This window comes from Thermobia domestica, chromosome 7, assembly GCF_964235325.1.
Source record: "Thermobia domestica chromosome 7, izTheDome1.hap1.1, whole genome shotgun sequence".
In the NCBI taxonomy this organism is placed as follows: Eukaryota; Metazoa; Arthropoda; class Insecta; order Zygentoma; family Lepismatidae; genus Thermobia; species Thermobia domestica.
Window position 1 is genome coordinate 287,213,942 of NC_137460.1, and position 20,679 is coordinate 287,234,620.

At 36.0% G+C, this 20,679-nt stretch overlaps 1 protein-coding gene across 7 annotated transcripts in view; it reads left to right on the forward strand.

Moving 5' to 3' along the window:
* The window catches only part of LOC145691002 (uncharacterized), a 143,114-nt gene that overhangs the window by 10,543 nt on the left and 111,892 nt on the right, over positions 1 to 20,679 (forward strand). For all 7 annotated transcript variants that reach the window (XM_081766485.1, XM_081766487.1, XM_081766484.1 and 4 more), the window contains exons 2-3: positions 6,941 to 7,437; positions 19,292 to 19,521. In XM_081766485.1, coding sequence (XP_081622611.1) covers positions 7,073 to 7,437; positions 19,292 to 19,521 — 595 coding nt within the window. In that variant the 5' untranslated portion in view covers positions 6,941 to 7,072. The remainder of the gene's footprint in view (positions 1 to 6,940; positions 7,438 to 19,291; positions 19,522 to 20,679) is intronic.

Genomic DNA, 20,679 nt, shown 5'->3' on the forward strand with positions numbered 1-20,679 from the left:
ATGGCTAGTACGTCATTTTCTTTAAAATGGTATAATTTCTCAACTGCAATACTGTCCATTCCCCTGTGAGGTATGGGAAAAGTGAAATTTGCGGGAACCGGGAAATATATCTGAAAACCCTTCTCTAAAGGTTTGGGCTCTTTAGAGCGGTCTCAGATGAGAGTATGCGACATTAATATACCCTGAATAATACATTCGGGTATTGATAATGTTTCTGCCAAATACCATTTCGATATCATACATAGTAACGTTGGGAAAAATAATTTCCCAATTTGTTTGTAAGGAGGACAAAATATCATTTTCTAGCAGTACTTTATAAAAGTTGACTCTGACGTAATTAATCCCATTGTCGAGGAGGCAAAGAAAACCACTCCATTGTGTTCGCGAAACATTCATACAACGTGCAGCATCGAACCCCCCCCCCCCCTTCTCTTCCACTTAATTTGTCAGAGTGTGAACACCTACGATAAATTGAGAAGTCGAATCATTTGCAATCAGGGTTGGGTAATTACGCGTAAAAAAAAGGTTTTCTACGTGACGCGTAAAAACGCGTAATTTACGTAAAATACGTAAAGTACGTAAAAAGTTATAAACAGGTCTACAAATTAAAAGAAAACGTTCTAGGCGCTGAGCTTTTAAAAAATTCTTCCTAAAATTGTATGGAATCTAGCTGGATTTTGCAAAACTTAATCCGTAAGCATAAACTGGGAATTTTGTATTGGCTTTGTAAAGTAGCATTGTATAATACGGTTTGCAAGCGTGACTGTTCAAAACCCATTTAATCATGTTTTAAACTTTCTGTAATCGAGAAAAGTTTTATGCCAGAGAAGCCGTGGTAAGCCTTCGTGGTCACCATTTGTGACGACTTTCTGCAATGTCTGAGACAAGCATCACGAACAAGTAGAGGAGTTTTTGTTGGAAAACCTAGGCCCTTCAAGAATAACTAGCTACCAGCAATACCGGGGAAAATGGAAAATTTGAAGAACTTATGAAGAAGGGAATTACAACACCACGCACATTCTGGTATTTCGCTACTCGGCAACATAAGGAGTTGTCGGAACTTGGTGTGAAGTTACTGAACATCCTAGCATCTTCAGCGCAAATTGAAAGACTTTTCTCAAATTGGTCCTTTGTCCATAACGTCGCAAGGAACCGGCTCAGCTTCGAACGTTCGAAGAAACTACTTCAAATATACTACACCCTCAAATTACAAGACAACTCAAGTTATGAATATTAGTGTGATTAAGAGTATTGTGTTCGAATTGTACTAAACTAGAATGGAAATGGCATGTAACTTTTTTTAGAATTAAAATAATAGCTAAATTTTAAATGAAATATACTCATTGTTATTGGAACCAAGTGAAATATATTCAGTATTCGAACTAGAAAGAAAGACAAATTGTTTCTCTCCAAAAACAACGAAGAAACAAGTAGTTCAATATTCTGTTGAGTATTTTCTTCAGTTTTGACTATTTATTATGAGCTTGAAAAAAATTCTACATTAAAAGTTCAAATGCTAGTCAAGTGCTAAGGGAAGTAATATATTTAGTGTTGTTGTTGGACTTGGAAGAAAAGAGCAAAATAAATGAGTTCATTCCGAAAAATGTAGTATATGTTCTGTTGGGTGCTTCTATATTTTTTCAGTTGTGTGTGTTTAAAATGGGAATCTAATAACTTTTACATCGAAAATTCAATATGTCCCAGTGCTAAGTGAAGTGGTATATATAGTATCGGTGGGACATGGAAGAGAAATCAGTTTATTCTAAAATTTCATTATTTCAATATTCTGTTCAGTATTTTTCGTATCAGTTATGTGTGTGTTAGTGTGTAATATGAAGGTGAAATGAGCCTAATAGTCAATCTCTTTTTCTTTTCTAATAGAAGTTTCAAAGTATACTGAAATGTTTCGAGTTTTATATTAAAAGCTGCAAAGTTATAACAATAAATTGTTATAATCAAAAGGTTACTTGATACTTTCAAACATATCCGAACCAACACGTATTTTTAATGTGTGTGCTTATATGTTGAGTGGTTGTGCTTGTGTGTGCGCTAATAGGTGGAAACTAGTAGTGGGTCGGCGAGGGGCTATCCAAAATTATCTTTTATTACTATGATTTGGCATGAAATCATTACTTTTAAATATAATGGTTAGAAGATAATAATGTTTTAATGCTTAAATAAGAAAACTAAGCTTACAATATAACCGACTATTCAAAATGATCTTTGTTTTAATGAAAGAAATATATTTTTCTACGTCTGCGGAAACTGTTTTTCTACATGACGTATATTACTAGTAAATTACGCGTAATTTATGTAAAATACGTAACAAGTAAATTACCTTGCCAACCCTGTTTGCAGTATTTTTCGAATTTTTTATTTAATAACTATTTCATCATAGATCAACAGTACTACTGTGGGTTGAATATAAAAACACAAACTCCGTGAAAAGCGCGAGTAATATGTTTTACATGAATTATGAGCAATGGATATCAGATATGGTGCGTTACGAATTTTCAACTTTATATATTGTTCAATATGGGCAGATGCAGGTAGTTGACAGGTTTTTCTGTATCTTTGGCAGCAGCAAAGGTCATTAAAATACGAAATATGGTAGGTATAAAAATAGCATTGAGATACCGGTCTAACGCAATTAAGTGAAGTTTTTCAAAACAGAAACTCCAACCAAGAGCAAATCCCAATTGTTGATGAGAAGCACAAGAAATGATGCCTTCCTCTTTTCAGAATTATATATCGAGTGTCAGCAGCGAGGTTCTGATCTTGACGAATTTTTTGGCCATGAAAACCAGCCGTTTCCAACTTCTTTGTCGGACTGTGGGTGCCTTCGAAAATGTAAGAAATCTGATCTTCAGTGTTTCAGAAATGTGTGTGACTAGTGACAAGCCTTCAGTACTATGTACCATACTGGATGGTCCAGTCTTAGTCTACATGATACCTCCTGGAGATGCCAACACTTTTGATGAGTGCGCAGAGAGATTTGTCAGCATAGTTATTCGTGAATGGGCAGTGTAAACAGAATTGATGTTGTCTGGGATGACTACAAACCTGACAGTTTGAAAGCTAGACCAGGATGTTTAGAGGTATAGTACGGCCGCTGTATCTCTGGCTCTGACAGCTATGCGAAAAAGAAAGCGAAGATTCATACTACATTGACACCCCCATATAAGGCCCAGTGAGTGACCGAGCTGTCACCGCGCTGGCATGGAAACCAGACGTTGTTGCGGTTCCGTATTCTTCCTTTTGTTTGTGCATAGTTGTGAAAAATGATTTGAGATCGTGTTTGGTTATTGCAACTTTTTTTCTTTGTTTTTTGTGTGTTTAGGTGTGCTGTTAAGAAATATTGTTATTAATTGATGACAGTGGCTAGTTTTTCAGAACCGAAGCCAAAGAAAATAGTGTATAAAGGACAAATTGGCAACATTGTTTTGTCCACGTGCAGAACTGTCAGAGCGAGAGACGTAGCGGCCGTACTATAATGGCATAAGACGAAAAGTTTGTGGTAGTACACCTGTATCTAATAATTGGAAGAACATTTTGTTCATTGGTGAAAACCAGAAAGAACTCTTCAATCTACTTGCAATTAAACTCGTATCTCGAGTCGGGAAAAAAGTGGTGACTACGAAATTGGAAGCGATATTATGCAATATACCACTATATATCCATGAAGATCTTCAGTCATAGTCAAGAGGAAGCGGATACAAGAATTTTGTTTCATGCCAAGGAGGCGTGTCAACCTGAATACAAATCTATCATCATTCGGGCAGTGGACACTAGTGTTGTAGTGCTTTGGCAACATTTAATCAACTAGAAGGAGACTTCTTATGGATTGCATTTAGCACTGGAAAGAATTTAGAGTACATCCCAAATTATCTCCCAACGCTATTTACCAAGCTTGGAGTCGAAAAAGCTATTTCCCTCTTATTTATTTATACATTGTCGGATTGCGACACAACTTCCTCGTTTGCTGGTTATGTGAAAAAAAGCGCTTGGGAAACGTGCAGAAATCTCTCGAATATCACACAGACATACCAGATTTTGTCCCAACAACGTGCAAAAATGGAGATTTTATAGACGAAGTTAAAAATTTGTTGTTTTGATGTATGATAAGTCATCATGACATAACACAGTTAATGAGTATAGGAAAGAGCTCTTTACAAAGAAAGAACGTTCCATGAAAAAAATATCACCAACAAAAGCAGCTTTATTTCAACATTTCTTGAGGAGTACTTTTCAAGCTAGCTATTGTTGGAGACATTTACTTACCTTACCTGATCCAGGTCTTTCGGGTTGGGACAGAAATGACACTGGGAGCTGGAAGCCACATGGACAACTCTTCCTGAAGCAAGTCGTGCATGTAGGGAATTATTCAGTTGTTCTTGGAAAAAGTGTAACACTACTCGTTGTAAGTGCAAAAGTTCACGGATGCGGTGTGCAATGCTTTGCAAGCGTCTGACTTTGAAAATGAAAGTTAACAATTCGAACTTCATTCTTGGGTTGACACTAGTGATTATGATTTTGACGACATTGAAACTGACATTTAGTGTGGTTTGTTACATGATATTAATTTTACATTTATTATATATATATATAATCTTTAATACTTCTTGCTGGTTTCTTTCTAACGTGTCAGATAGGAGCAAAGGTGTTTGTTGTGTCAAAGTAATATATATATATATATTAAAATATATGAATAAATAAAGTAAAAAATAAATATAATTATGCAGAATTAAATGAAACACGAACAAATGAAATGTTATAAATAATTTCCCTTTGTGGCTGCCAAAAACTTTGGGCCCTACCTCTAGATTTCTTCTGTCAGGTGTAAACAGGTATTTCTGAAAGTTTCACCTTTTTTCCGGAAGTGCACACTTAACCTCCGCACTGCAATATGGATTTCTTGACATAAATTTCAGTAACTCTAAGGTGAAGGTCAGTGTTTGGATACGATTTTGCGTTGATATGGTTTTAATTATATCTTAATTAGTGTTAATTCAAATAAACTGCTGCTTTCCATTTCTATATGATACTTTTAGTCGTATTTGTACATATTTTAAGTAGGGATAGTTGTAATCTTATTTAAAAACGAAAAATGTGTAAAAGCAAAAGCAGTACCAAAAAATGCTGAGGAAAAATGGTTAAATTGGTGAAGGAAGCTCAGCTGTAGGAGAAGAGTAAGCCTATTTCCCAAGAATTTCATGTGACAGGGAAAAGTGTATAGATAAATTGTGTAATTGTTTAAATTTATAATAGCGTAGTGTGTTCCTGTATATTATGGACTTATTTTAATCAAACCGTAAAAAAAGAAAAAAAAACTCTCAACAGCTGAAATAGAAAATATCATGTACAAATGTTTCCAATTATAGTGTAGTAGAATCCATTTAATGTGATCACCGGTTAATAGTCCAAGACAGATAATAAAGTCTGGCATAGTATAATTTTGTGTCTTACTGATAAACCAGTCACTTTTTTATGGGACGTAATTTCGTTTAATATCCTAAATACAGTTCATTCGGACCAATAACTATCGCTGACAATGAGTATCAAAACAAAAAGTATATGAGGAGACAAAAAAATATTTGTTTCTATATTTGGTCATGTTTTTCCTAAATGCAGTCTTGTATTCGTTGCGTAGTTTTATAGATTCCAGAGATGGAAATCGAGTGATAATTTATTCCAGAACTTTACTTTTTGAAATTAAAGCACACTTTAATTGTAAATGATTAATAGGGTCGTTAAGTGAAATATGTCGAATACTACTAATACAGTACATTTGTACTAATGATCAAACAAAACAATAGATTTGAAAATTTAATTTCTCATATTCGTAATCTTTGCTTGTGGCGGCAGATGGCAGCACAAGCCTAATTTCGAAAATAGTGTCTATGTAGCAGAAAGCATTCTCTGTTTTTGAATATAAGAAGTGTTTCCGTTCTTACCATACATCATGCACCCCGTGAACAGTTTGCAACTGGAGAAATAGGTCTCCAAAATATTCTGAGATGGTATTGACAGTTTAAGGTCATTGGCTGCCTGTGTAAGTGTTTCTGATGAAACAGAAACAGTGGAATGAGTTTCGTACCTTGCTCACAGAAGTCAACAATGGACTAGTCGGAATATTAATATTCCGCAGCCAACTGTCTGGAAGACTACGAACCTGATTGCAGCTGAAACCGTATCGCATATGGTTATTCCAAATGTTAAAACCGAACGACCTTGCGAAACATTATGAATTTTGTAATTCTGTGTTATTTTGTAAGAACTCTGTAATTAGATATATTTTTTTTTCTGTGTTCCTGCTTGGTTCACTACAAAGTCAGGTACGTTTGCACGAATTTTGTTGAATGTCAGGAACAATGGATTTTTTTTTTTTATTTATTTATTTTTGAAAATGTTTCCATTGTTTTCCATTCATTTACAACAATGACATGTAGTTCATACCGTTTAATAAGATATTTCAATACAATCTATGTCTCGCAACTGTAGATTGAATAGAGGATGAACAACAAATACCTCCTTGAATATGTGGTTAAAAGATGTTGTTAACCTATAGCTTGCAAATCGTTGAGAATAGAACGCATAGTCATATGAATATTTTAGAAAATGACCTCCTCCCAAAGAGGCGCTACTTTCTCCTGGGACACCGTGTGTAAGGTTGCGTTTCGTCTGCGAATCAAGATTTACTCAGGTTGAAATTAAAATTGAATTAATATGATAAAAAAACTCCTGCTTAAAATTAAATTTTCCATTCACTTCTACCAGTATCGAAGTTCACAGAGAACCTGTCCTTCCATTATGAAATGCCAAACTATGATCGCTGGTGTAACGTGCTTTCTTTTCGTACTTCCATGAAAAATTTCTACTCTGTTTCCTACTTTAGGTCATAAATTGAGGAAGTTCTTAATATTTTTTCTTTCTTTTGTAGGTTATTCTGAGAAGAATTCATTGTAAGTGATTTATTCTCAGCTACTAAGTATAAATATCAGATTATACATATGTACCCTTAATATTCCTCATTTATATTCACATATATTGTGTATAACTATTGGAAGTCATAATGGGAGATGAATGTGAACCTAAATGTGAACCATATTTTCACGAATGTGACAGTTTCATCAAAACCGAAAGTTGTGTTGACGATCAACTGGAAGGAAATGATGCATTCACAGAAATCAAAGACTCAAGACTCTCGGTATGGACAGAAAATAATCCAACAATATGTGAAACCAAAAATAGTGACTTGACTTCCGACTCACAATATGTAGTGGAACCTAAGATTGAAATTAAAGATGAACCCACAGATCTGCTTCAGTTTGATTCCGAGTTTATGGCAGGAAGTAATGTAACTACGGAATCACACGAATCGCTCTCAAGGAACGTAGTGGAAGACAAGATCGATACTAACAGTTGTGAACTTGAAAGGTAATATATTAATTTCATAGGAATCTAAGTAGTTTGTTTGTTAAAAATTTCTAATGTTTTTATAAAATTTCTGTAGTCATTTATACATATATTCCACTTAATTTTCACAAGATATTTATATTTGTTTAGCCTTAATAAAAATTATAGAAGTTGTCAAAAAGTGAAATTAAATAAATATGAAATTCGATGTTTTGCAATTACAGTGCTTTCTGTTATGTCAATATTAAGAGGATATTGATCGGACATCGTTTGCGCTCGATTGTCGAAGTCCGAAGTCTGTGTTGTGTCGATAGGTGTATTAATTTCTGAGCCATTTTTTCCCTTTGTTCAAACCCTCTATTAGAGACTGCCTCGGTTTTTGTTAGAACTAGCTAAATTGATCATTTGGAGACATGAAACGGGTGCCCATGTATTGTAGCGAATATGTGGCCATGTTTTACAAGCAATGCTTTATACATATCTTCGGAAGCTAGAGGTTTATGTTCACTGTATTTATTAAGTATAAGATTATCTCCGATAACTGCCTCCTTTGCTGTTTATGTTTCATGCCTCTGATGCCACGGAATGTAACGCTCAACTACATCCACATCTTTTGCACTGTAATGTTAAAAAACTTGAGGAAGGGCGGTGAAGAATATGGGATGGAAATAAATGTTAGAAAGACAAAAGCCGCGGTGATTAGAACGAAGCGGTCCGTGTCAAATGTAGAAGTAGGAAGGGAGAAAATTGAACATTTTTGACTAGTTTTCGATTCCTGGGCAGTATTATTAGTAATGATATGAAATGCAAACGTGAAATAAAAGCAAGCATAGGAATAAGGAGAAAAGGGCTATTTTGTGGGAGTTAAGGAAAAGACTCATAACAGAGTTGAGTTGATTTTGAGTTTAACGTCCCGTTCAGCAGCGAGGTTATATGAGACGTGGACCTACTGATTGACGTGGAATCCCAACCACATGACTGGAAGAATTATTTTGTGTGGAATATTGTACTACATCGTGCAGAAACATAAATATTACCTAAACAATGATGGTGCCTTCCATTTTAACTCAGGGAATAATAATAATAATAATATAAAAAATTAAAATAAAACTGTACTATTTCCATCTCAGATATTGTTGAAACTTTTGCTTGCTTGGTGTATTCTTCGCTAACAGCATGTAACCGTGCAGATGCTCCAATAGGTGTTGGTGCACTCACAACTCGTAGCACATTGTCGATAGTCAGAAAACACTTATTTTCACTTATCTTATGCTCTTCTGAAAACCTGTACCCTGCTGAGGATCCATGTTGAAGCATAAACAGCACTTTAACTTGACGTAATTCATAATTTATTAATAATATTTCTGCTATCCACCACTGGTTATCATATATGTATGTAACAAAAGTTCCTTTTTGCAGACTTCTTAAATCTACACTGAATTGCAGAAGCTTGATTTGGGGGAAGCATGAAGTTAGTTTATGGTGACCCGTTACTGCCATAAAAACTTCGCCATTTTCTGAAAGCCAAAGGTCACTTCGTTGAATACTAGTTTCCTGTCGCACACTTTCCCATTTTTGAATTTTTTTTTTTTTTTTTTTTTTTTTTTTTTTTTTTTTTTTTGTCGAATTCAGTTTCAGGCAACAAAACGAGAGTAATACCCGGAGTTTGTACTTGCACTATACTCATGAATTGTTCTGTACTGTGTATTTGTTTTTGCCTAAGGTTATGCCGCGTTGCCATATTTTTACAGCCTCTGTCCCCTCCCCGCCAATACCGTCGCAGAGACTCGTGCATGACCGGTTTCACTGAAAAAAGTACGGCTTTATCGGACCTGTCTACATCTCGAATATCTGAAAGCGATTTTTAAAGTGGGATGCAGCACCATCAGAAATCACTGACATGCTGTGGGAAATTGTAGACATTTATTTTCACGTATTCGAATCATTTTCTATAACGTATATTTTCTCTTTTCTTTGAGTACTTGTAGAATCTTGTCTATGGCTATGAGTACATGAGCCGAATTGTGTGTTTTGTCGTCGCTTATTACAGCAAAACTGTCAGTTGTTTCATAATAATATATCACTGCCGTAAAGATGGAAATTTAGTCGTTTATCTGGTGATAACTCGGAATTTCACTTTGCAGAATAACAGTCCTGTTTTCAACGAAGTCCACATGAAGTAAAATAGAATTTGTATCTTGAAATTTTATACGTTGCTTTTCGGTAGCAATTAATTCTCTTTGGATTTTCTTGATGTAGTCATGAATTACAATTCTTACAGTTAAACCAGCAATGTACGATACGAAAACAGAAAGTGGCACAGTTTTTTAACGAGATAATTGTTTTCCCATATGACATACGTAACACTTTCATTTTCATCAGGATCAATAATTAAAGATTCCACAGTTATTCCTTCCACTCCATTCACCACGTTCTTGAAGAAGACAGCTGTCATTTTCTACGGATCATACTAGAAAAAAAAAAAAAAAAATAGGTGACTCATAACAGCTTCAATACAGGTTGCACCTTTGATTTGTTGCAACACAGTAGCAGCTAACTTAAAATTTGCACAACACACACACACACAGACTTCTCTCGCAGGTTGCGGACTGGCCCACTGTGGTCGAATACTATAAAATTTCGAGTGACCCATTCTTATGCTTGGATTGTTCTGTTTAAAAAGTCCGTAAATTTCTTTCAAACGCGTAAGAAATCTTTTCGATTTTTTAACATTTTGTCCATTTTCAATCACTGTAATGACATCGCACTTATTGGAGCTTTGTCTTGAGCATTCCAAATTATCACTGAGGTAATAGTTCAGGCTTTTTATAGATCATTAGCATTTATTAGATGGCCGTTTAAAGTAAACTTAAAATTTATGTGTTTCGTCGTCGTAATTTCCACCTGAGGTTACTTCGCTTTAAGAAAACAGAGGAGTAGGGGAGGCTCATTTTACTGTTTCAGAGAGCCTTTTTGAACAAAATAATAAAAAACAGTCAAGAAAACCTTTTATTCTTTATTTAATGAATTTGAACCACAAACATCTTCAAATTATTACACTTTTATTGTTTCCAGTGTTACCAACTGTGACATCAAAGTTAACGAATCTTCGCTAACTTCAAAAGGCTGTAGTTAATTCATGAAGTATTGTTCGAGAATGGTATTCGGTGTGTTTATTATTCATGTAAAGTTGAACCATCTGACAAAATTTGAGAATTTTAAAGTACAGTAAAAGCTCCTTATTCACGCTTCCTTCAATCGCGTTTTCACTATTCGCGGATTAAAAAAATGCGACCCAATTCCTATATTTGCGGCTAAAGATTTCTTTATTCGCGGATCTAATCAGTACGTACATACATACATAATAAAAAGGATTCCAATAGGTATCCAACCCAATATCCTTTGTAAACGCCATCAAATGGACTAATAAATTGTAAAATAGACCTTATTACAACTTTGCCTAAAGTATGTTGTTAAATGATATCGCCGCTGTATTGGTTCGGACTTTGACATAAGCCGCCTTCGCCGCGTTCGGTGTTTTTGAGAATGTAAACAAACAGAATGAAAACAACCTTATTACTCAATGAATAAAGTATATTTTTAAATGCCGCCACATTATTAGACGTTCTGTCCTTTGGTAAGAGCCGCTTTGCGTGTTTTATTGTTTCGTCTTTCCATTCGTTACAAAAATTGTGATCGAGTAACACGTCTCTACTGCTGTCTTCCTAATTTATACAGTAATGTGAACTAAAAAAAAATGAGAAACGAGTTTCGACACGATAAAAATCTGTGTTACCGCTTAAAGTGAAAATAGAAATGCTTGATCGTTTACGCCTTGGAGAGTCGTTTGCATCCATATCACGCTCATTCGATGTCAACGAATCAACTGTACGATCGATAAAAAAAAAAAATCCGAAGATAAAATAAGGTCGTCTGTAGCTTCAACTTCACTGTCAGCGAAAATTGTTCGTGATCCAGCAATAGAAAAAATGGAAGTGCCGTTGTCATTATGGATCGAAGACCGCAACCAAAAAAGGGTGCCCCTGAGTGGTCCAATGGTCCGGGAGAAGGCAAAGCGTCTTTACGCTCATTTTAAAGAACCTGATGGTAGTTGTAGTGGTGAATGTACAGATAAAGGATTTCAAGCATCGAAAGGTTGGTTCAATAAATTTAAGGTGAGACAATCATTGCATAACATTAAAATCGTTGGAGAAGCTGCATCTGCAGACACTGCTGCAGCAGAACGATATCCAGAAGAATTTGCAAACTTAGTAGCTGATGGAGGATACAAACCTGAGCAAGTATTTAATGCAGACGAAACTGCACTGTTTTGGAAGAGAATGCCAAACAAAACATTCATTTCTAAAAGCGAAAAGTCTGCTCCTGGATTTAAGGCAGCAAAGGATAAGAGTTACACTGCTGCTATGTTCTAATGCATCTGGAGATTGTCATTAAACCACTGATGCTTTGCAGATCGTTAAATCCTCGGGCTTTAAAAAATCAAAACAAGGACGACCTGCCAGTGTTTTGGCGTGCTAATAAGAAAGCGTGGGTTACAAGCGCTATTTTTTGTGACTGGTTCCGGAATTGTTTTGTTTCTGAAGTTGAAACTTATTTAAAAAAACAGAATTTAGACTTTAAAGCAGTTCTAGTTTTGGACAATGCACCAGGTCATCCTCGCGAACTTGAAACTGTGCATCCAAATATAAAAGTGATATTTTTACCTCCCAACACGACGGCTTTGCTTCAACCTATGGGCCAAGGAATAATCCAGGCCTTTAAGCCCTATTACAGTAGACGAACCTTCAAAATCCTATTGGATATTATGGAATGTAATCCTGATATGAATGTTATGGAATGCTGGAAGAAATTTGACATAGCAAAATGCATCGTAAACATAAAAGAATCATTGGAAAAACTGAAGCCACACACATTAAAGTCATGCTGGAAAAAACTGTGGCCTGCTCTGACTGCGGATAATGACGAAGAATGTGTGCAAATTCAAACTTTGACTGCAAACATAGCCGAAATTGCGAATGGAATAGGACGAGATGGGTTCGAACAGATAGAATCAAGTGACATTCAGGAATTGCTTCAATCGCAAGATGAAGATTTGACTGAAACCTACTTGGAAGAAATGTTAAATTCACAGCCCATTGAGGAAGAGGCTTCAACAAGCACTGGAAACGTGACATTTAATTTAAAAAATCTTAGTCAAGGTTTAAGAATGGCAAATGAGCTTTGTGATTTCTTTATGAAAATTGATCCGTCTATGGAACGAAGTCTTATTTTTAAGAGGCAAATTGCTAATGCCACTGCTGAATATCAGTCTGAACTGAAGGAGCTTTTAAAACCTGCCAAACAAGAAAAAATTACAAAATTCTTCAAACCATTGCCTAAGCCTGAAAATAATAATTAATCAATATGGTCAAAAACTTGAATTACAGTAAATTGATTTTTTATATATGTATTTGTTTTTTTTTTTTTTATTTTGTCACCTAGGAACGTATCCCGTATAATCCCATATAAATAACCATTCCGTATTCACGGTTTCTGTATTCGCGTCATATTTATGGAACTATACCCCGCGAATAAAGAGCTTTTACTGTATAGTGTTTTCGAGAAAATGGCGCCCAAAAATGGCGACTTTTTGAGAATTTCACAATTTCTCGAATTTATTCTCGAGTTTTTTAAAGCGGTTAACTAGGTCTTACCAACCGTGAAAACAGAATTTTAAAATTCGAACCTGAAGTGCTCGAAAAAAAAATCGTAAATTTTGACTTTTCAGATAAACTGACGTTCATTTGTTAATTTATGTACAAAAAGAAACGCATACGCAAACCAAACTATAATAAAATATAGTTTATTTATATCCTTATATACATACCACAACAAGAATTATAACTCTACCTGTCTCCATAGCCGAATGGTGAGGCTCCGAATTTGACTATTTTCCATGTCTTCTACAATTCATAAATTGTACTCTCCGTCTTTGATGGCCCATTACTTGGCGGGATTTTTTTTTCGACAGAACAAAAACAAAATATATATATATATGGGTGTCTTAAAAACATGTCTAGTTGCTATAAAAAATGTTTCAACAATATCTGAAATGGTGATGGTACATGCTCTGCCTGAATTAAAGTGGAAGGCACCTGATGAAAAACGAGTGGAAGCTTTCGAAATGTGGGTATTGAGAAGAATAGAGGGAATTAGCTGGGTCGGATAGAAAACGAATGAGAGGGTGTTAGAAATAGTGGGAGAGAAAAGAACAATTTTTCACATTATTAAGAAGAGGAACTGCTAGAGACATTTGCTAAGAAAAAATATGTACTATGAAGGACATGCTAGAGAGTATGGTGGCAGGAAAGAGAGGGAGAGGGCGAAGGAGCCTACAATTAATGGACGGTATCAAGACAGCAAAATCGTAGGTGAAGGCAAAGAGGTAAGCGGAAGACTGTGTAGTATGAAACCTTAGTTGCGGCAAGTTACCTGCCAATAACGGCAGAATACCTGTGATGGTGATAAATATACATTGCCGATAATCATATATCGGACGCCAATTTTACCACAGTTACACGTCGGTCGTAAGTATATTATATTAGTTTTTTATAAGTTGTAATTACAAGAAATGTATTGTCTAAATTGTCAAAGCAATGTTTGTTCAACTGGTTTTCCTTTCTTTTCTGTGCATTCTCAAAATCATATAGCAGTTATGGAAACAGCTTATTATGTTCTGCAAACTACTAAAGATTTACTAAGGTTAAATTAATTAATTTAAACATAATTTGTGCTTCATATCCAGTGTCAAATGTTCAGTTTCCTTTAACTTAGATGAAATACTTAGATCAAAAAGATGACCATTAGACTAACATTAACCCTTCTACATTGTGAATCTTTACGTTCTTTAAATTATAGCAATTGAGAGAAAAAATGTGAGGTTATATGATCAGTGCATGTGATTATTTGGTTCTCTGTATTGTAATGTCCCAAACATATGACACTTAAAAACAAATAATCAGACTACATTGTAGCAGCTGTCACATGATTCAGAAGGCAGAAGAGATCATCTATAACAGTGCCAGTGCCGAGACTCAACGACGGAGCCCGAAGATCCGATATGAAAGGATGAGCAGCAAACACCTCAGCGTCAGTCATACCTGGGATTGACCATACCAAACTTCTCGCGTTCTGGTTGGTTACATTCGGCCGTGGTGTTTCCTTATTTAACTAAAACCTGTTCTGGTCCACTACATCGGACTTTGGAAGATTTCTACCTTCTTGACTGCATTGCGCTGAGATCCAGCTGCATTGGGCTGGAGCCTCCTATCTAACGTGCTTTGGTCTGCTTGCACTGTACCGGTGACCTTCCTATATATATATATATATATATATATATATATATATATATATATATATATATATATATATATATATATAAAATACCAGAGCCATATCTTAGAAGTTAGAGGACAGGAATAATGTCTTAACTCCGACTCGGGACGCTCTTTTTGTTAAACGTTATTGTGCTTAGCGTTTTTCGTTATAAATGGTAAAGGGAGAAAATCCAAAGATGTGTACGTTGATTCGACCAATCCTGACAACAAGAAAAATATTACAATGTTCATATAACTAGACACTATATTTCCCTGGTATTAAATGCTAGCCTTTAGTATGCTCTATAGAATTCTTAAATATACAATCAAATTTAGATTAAATACAACGCAAATGCTATAAGTAATATAATTTATATGGTATTATGCAATAAAACTTTTTTGTTTTACATAATGTATTTCAAACTAATTTGATTTCTTTTAAATTTATCTTCGTGAAAAAAAAATAATGAGCTACTTAGTATGTTACTGATTTTGTATGACACTTACGTATGTCCATATACAGCCAGCATAATCGAACGGTTCTATGATGTGTTTTTGCCATATTGTATAAGGAGCGTTTAAAAAGAAACGAGCTGGAGGCCAAGGAACAAACTCTTACCTGTATGTTAGAAGTATTGGCCCTGACTGTTGAGGCACTTGTCCCACTGGCGGTGAATGGCTATCTCGTAGAATTCCCTGGCCTGCGTTGCAAACCAGTTCCGAACGTACTGCTGGACATCGTCGTCCGAGGAAAATCGTTTGCCCCTCAGAACCTTAAGGGAACCATTCATGGCGTAATCGCAGGGAGAGAGGTCTGGATTGTATGGAGGGTGACCGAGAACCACCCTTGAATTTCTCCACGACTGCCCTAACTGTGTTTGCCGTATGAGGTTGGGCATTGTCATGGAGCAAAATGACCCCTCGGGCGAGCTTGCCTGATTGTTTCGATTTGATCGCTTGGCGAAGGTCGGTCAATGTTTGCGCATAATGATGGGCATTCACTGACCCGTTCTGGAACTCTATCAGAAGAGGTCCGTCTTGGTCAAAGAAGAACGTCAGCATAACCTTTCCTGTACTTGTGTTAATGGCCTTGTGGTGGTGACCTTGGATCTTCCACTGAAGACTTGTCGTTTCGATTCTGGTTCGAAGTGATGACACCAAGATTCATCTCCAGCCACTACTCGTTCCAGGAACTCATTTTTTCCCCTGGCAAAGCGCTGCAGATGATGAAGATAGTGGGCCATTCGACATGTTTCCTGTTGTAGTTGAAGACTGTGGGGCACCCATTACGTACACGCTTCCGACGCTCAAGTTGACCGTGGCAGCTACGACTTTCACCGTAACTCTGTGGCCCTGGGTAACGAGTGCATCAGTCAGCTGGACGATGTCATCGATAATGCGGTATGGTGTTCCAGACCGTGCATCATCGGCTAACGACACTCGTCCTTCCCTGAAGCGCTTGTCCCACTCGACCCTTGCAAGGTACATGCAGTGTTCAGCGTACACTTTAGACATTCTTCGATGAATGTCCGTTCCCCCTACTCCTTCCGCTGTCAGGAAACGAACAACACCTCTTTGCTCTTCCTTTGACGCCTCCATTTCCTTCTTGCACTGCTCACAACACGACTGACCGCACTGGACGATTGGCGTCTGCTTCTGCTGGCTTTATAAGTCGTGGCTTGTACCGTGACTCTCTAGCGGCGGGTTGTGAACTTTCGTACTCTTGTTGGAACGCCTATTTGTTACACACGCAACAATATTACCATTCTGTCACCGATGTGCACATTATAGCCTTCGGCTCGTTTCTTTTTGAACGCTCCTGAGGGGCCGTCCACATATGTAACGCTATTTTTACCAATTTTCACCCCCCTCCCCCGTCTTGTCAAACTTCGTAATGCAAGGCCGAACCCCTCCCCCTTTGTTAGGTAACACTTTTTGATTTTTGTTTTTTCACCAATTTTGATTATTTGGGGGTGGTAGAACTTTTTGTTACAAAATGCTTGTATTGTGAATATATTTGTAGTGTTTTCTTGGACAAGAAATCAAAGTATTAGAAAATGGTAGAACCGTAATAATATTTTAACCTCATAAGGTGGTTTAATCAACCAGTCTTAATTCTTCAAAACTTCTGTCGTTTCCACGAGGAGATCGCATCCATCATTTTAGGTCATCGATGATTGCAAGGAGGAAATACTGCCGGAAGATGCAGGTAAAACAGGATATAAAGAACTAACATGAAGCTCTTCTTCCGGGCTCCAGGATGCTTCGTACATTCGAAGTTAGGCAGTGTCAACGATGCAAAGTTTTCTTCCTCGTCGACCACAGATTTGAAGTAGCTGCACACGTGAAGGGGCAGGAACATCCCGTTTGTGAACAAGCTTTCAAGCATCTTTGGACTGTGGACTTCAGTTTACCTCTTTTCAAATTCTTCTTGTCCTTAATTTGTGCAAGAATGCGGATAAACTCGATTTCTTCAGATATTCAAATCCGAAAATCAAATACTTTAGTATGAGATCAATATACGACGAATTAGGTTTATAATATCTAATTTTGGTCTGCAAATCGTGAATTGTTCCGTCACGGAAAATATTATTTCACGGAAAAGAGTTTCTTCTGTTTCACATGCGAAACCTTTTAGAAGAAAAGAGTGGGTAATGATTCAAATCAAAAGTTTTAAATAATATTGTCAGAAATAGCGATACGAGCGGGAATGCAAGGACATTTTCAAGCAATGGTTACGATCACTAACAACTAATTCCAGAAAAGCGTCTGCCGTAAATGCAGTGTTGCGATAGCAACAAAACAGAGTTTTATTGTATTGTAATACACTCAGGGTTACTCACGGATCATGTTGGTGTCTAGTGCGTCTTCAAATCCCTTCTGTATGATTCAATTTATATAGGTTATAGCTCGCAATTTTCCAAAACAGTACCAATATATATATATATATATATATATATATATATATATATATATATATATAATGAAAGTGACTACATTTGTAACTTAACTCTTGAACCACCTGACCAATCTCAATCAAATTTTCAACATAGATGAAGTTCGTGCCTAGGATATTCTTTTTTTTTATCATTTCACTTTGAAGAGGAGGGGTATATAAAAATTATCGAAAATGGCCGATATGGATGTCGAATCCATAGTTTTAGGGGTCGCTGAAATGAACAGTGACACTTCCGATGCCGCTTATTATCCAAATTCAGTCCCCATTAGTACTCCTAAAACGGATGGTGACGTAAAAATAATTGAAAATTATCGATATTAGTATTGAAATTCATAGTTTTTGGGGTCCCTAACTTGATTGAGGACAGTTTTGGTACCCGTTATGTCCAAACTGAAACATATTCTCCTCGTGCGAAGAACGGGTATTCTGCTAGTTTATTTATAAAAAAGAAAAGAACTGAATAAAATTATTTGTTTAAAATTGCATTTAAATCTGAGAATAAAAGTAAAAATTAGAACAAAAAAAGAAAAACGCGTTACATAACGAAGACATAAACCCCCTCCTCTCCCTTGTCACACTTTGTAACGGAAGGCCGAAACCCCTCCCCTCCCTTTGTCGCGTTACATAATATAAGGATGACCCTTATATGTAGCTAGCTTTTATCACTGCATTGTTCGTTTTTTTTTTTTAAAGTTCTTCACACATATTTATTAACTAAACAGATATATCTTTGATTCTTATAGGTATAAAATAACAGCTATATAAAATTCATTCTTAGGTAATGTGTCGTTCAATTACTGTAAATACACAATGCATTTCTGTCTGTTGAAATTTACATTTGGACAGTGTATTGTCTAATAAAGGCGGCGATTTTGCATCTGCGGTGATATCCTCCATTTCAACGTAATTACAAAGTGCTATTACTTAAACAATCGTAATTATTCGTGGAACAGAGCTGAATAAGAATTTTATTAACATTAAGAATATGAGATAAAAAAATAAATGAGTTTCGTTTCAGAGTGTGAAGCTACGGTAGATGTGCAAACTATGCGAATTGAACACTCAGACTTGAAGTACTACATCTATGAATACTGGTTCCAATAGAGGAATATTATCTAAGATAACACCTGTTTCTCGAATGCCGAAATCATATCAAAAAGCCATTAGTCGCTATTTTGTACTCTGTTCTATGACGATAAAGGTTAAAACCGGAAATTGCTAATTTAAACGATTTCCGGTTTGAATAGAGGCTTAACGGAGGAAATGGAATCTATTCTTGGAACACTGAATCGATTGAAAAAAAAACTCGATATCTTTTACCGCGTTTGCTCTGATACTGTCGACAGATGGACAGGCATAGCCGTTCTATAAAATTTTCTGACACTTAAGCGTAGCATAGTGTACAAGTCTGAACTGAGACATGATCTTTAGTCAATAAAGTCTTGGAATAATCGAAGTGTAAGATTTGTCAGTAAGTCTTTCGAATATCTGCGAAATTGTAGTCCGTTGAAAGCTGATATCTGTGTGAATTTTGTTACAGAATATTTGGAAACTCTTCGGAGAGAAAGCGTTCCACTGAAGACTTTGAGAGTGAAAAACTACAACCTTGTGAGAGTGGAGTTGTTCAGGACAGTGGAAACTCTCTTTTACGGAAACAGCATTCTGCTGCTGCAGAAATTGAGCAAATTGACAAGGTTCCTACAGCTACCTTCAAGGATAGGGACCCTAAGGAACAGCGTACTCGGAAATCTTGCTCAAAATCCGTTGCGGGTGAGTTTGTTTTTTCTCTTAAGATGTAGATTGTTCTTTCTAGTATGGTTGAATGTAGTGAAGGCAGAGTTAGATGTTATTCCTAATATTTCTAACAGTTGTGTAATGATTCTTTAATGGTAATGGTACAGTTTGTCTTTGCATTGTCATAACTGCGCATAGAAGACGATATATACTGGCGAAAAAAGAGGCAAATGAAGCCTCAAATAAAAAGAACTAAGTGCTGTGGGAAAACTTAATGTTTGTACAACAGATATATACAACACGTGTTAATTGTATTGGGGTTATAATAGTCATATTTTACTTTATATTTAATATTTTTTTATGTTAATGAATTTGATTGATTGGGACGGTTTTCTGTGCATTGAATTATTATTATTATTACTATTACTATTATTATTATTATTATTATTATTATTATTATTATTATTATTATTATTATTATTATTATTATTATTTAGTGAAGTGTTTTTTCTCAAGCTTCTCTATTCATTTAGACAAAGTGCGTTGTTATTAATTATTATTGAGACCGTGGGAAACTTTTCGTTTAACTGATCTCGATTTAGTTCCTGTCAGGTGCAAAAACACTGATAGAACACTGCAGACAAAGCGTGAATAAAAACTGTATATTCTGATGCTTTTAGAACACCAATCGTAGAAAAAAAAAGCACTGGTTACGAGACTTACTGTAGCTGGGTGAGAAGCACTAGTCAACCATGTCATTATGGAACTCGCCAGTGGAATAGGAAATGACGTAAAGACTTCGCTGGGAACCACATAAATCACGTTTTCTTTAGGCTGTTGTAAAGTACAGAGTTAGCATAAACGATTCATTCATTTTGAAAAGGCTAGATTTTCAAAAGTATTACCCATACACACATGAAAGATATATAAAAAGAACCACGAACTTACCAAGATTATACACTCTCTACGAATATTCAATATGTACCCCCTTGGTGACACGACACACGTCAAGATGGTGTCGTTTCTCTTCTTTTCTCTCCATTTTCGACAGGTAATAAACTCGTACTGCCACACTGTCACACCCGATCAGAAAGGTAATGATTTGTGCTGCAACCTGGAATACGCAAGACAAACTTGGTGAGATTGCGGTTCTTTCCACGTATATTTCTTGTGTGTACGTGTAATACTTTTAAA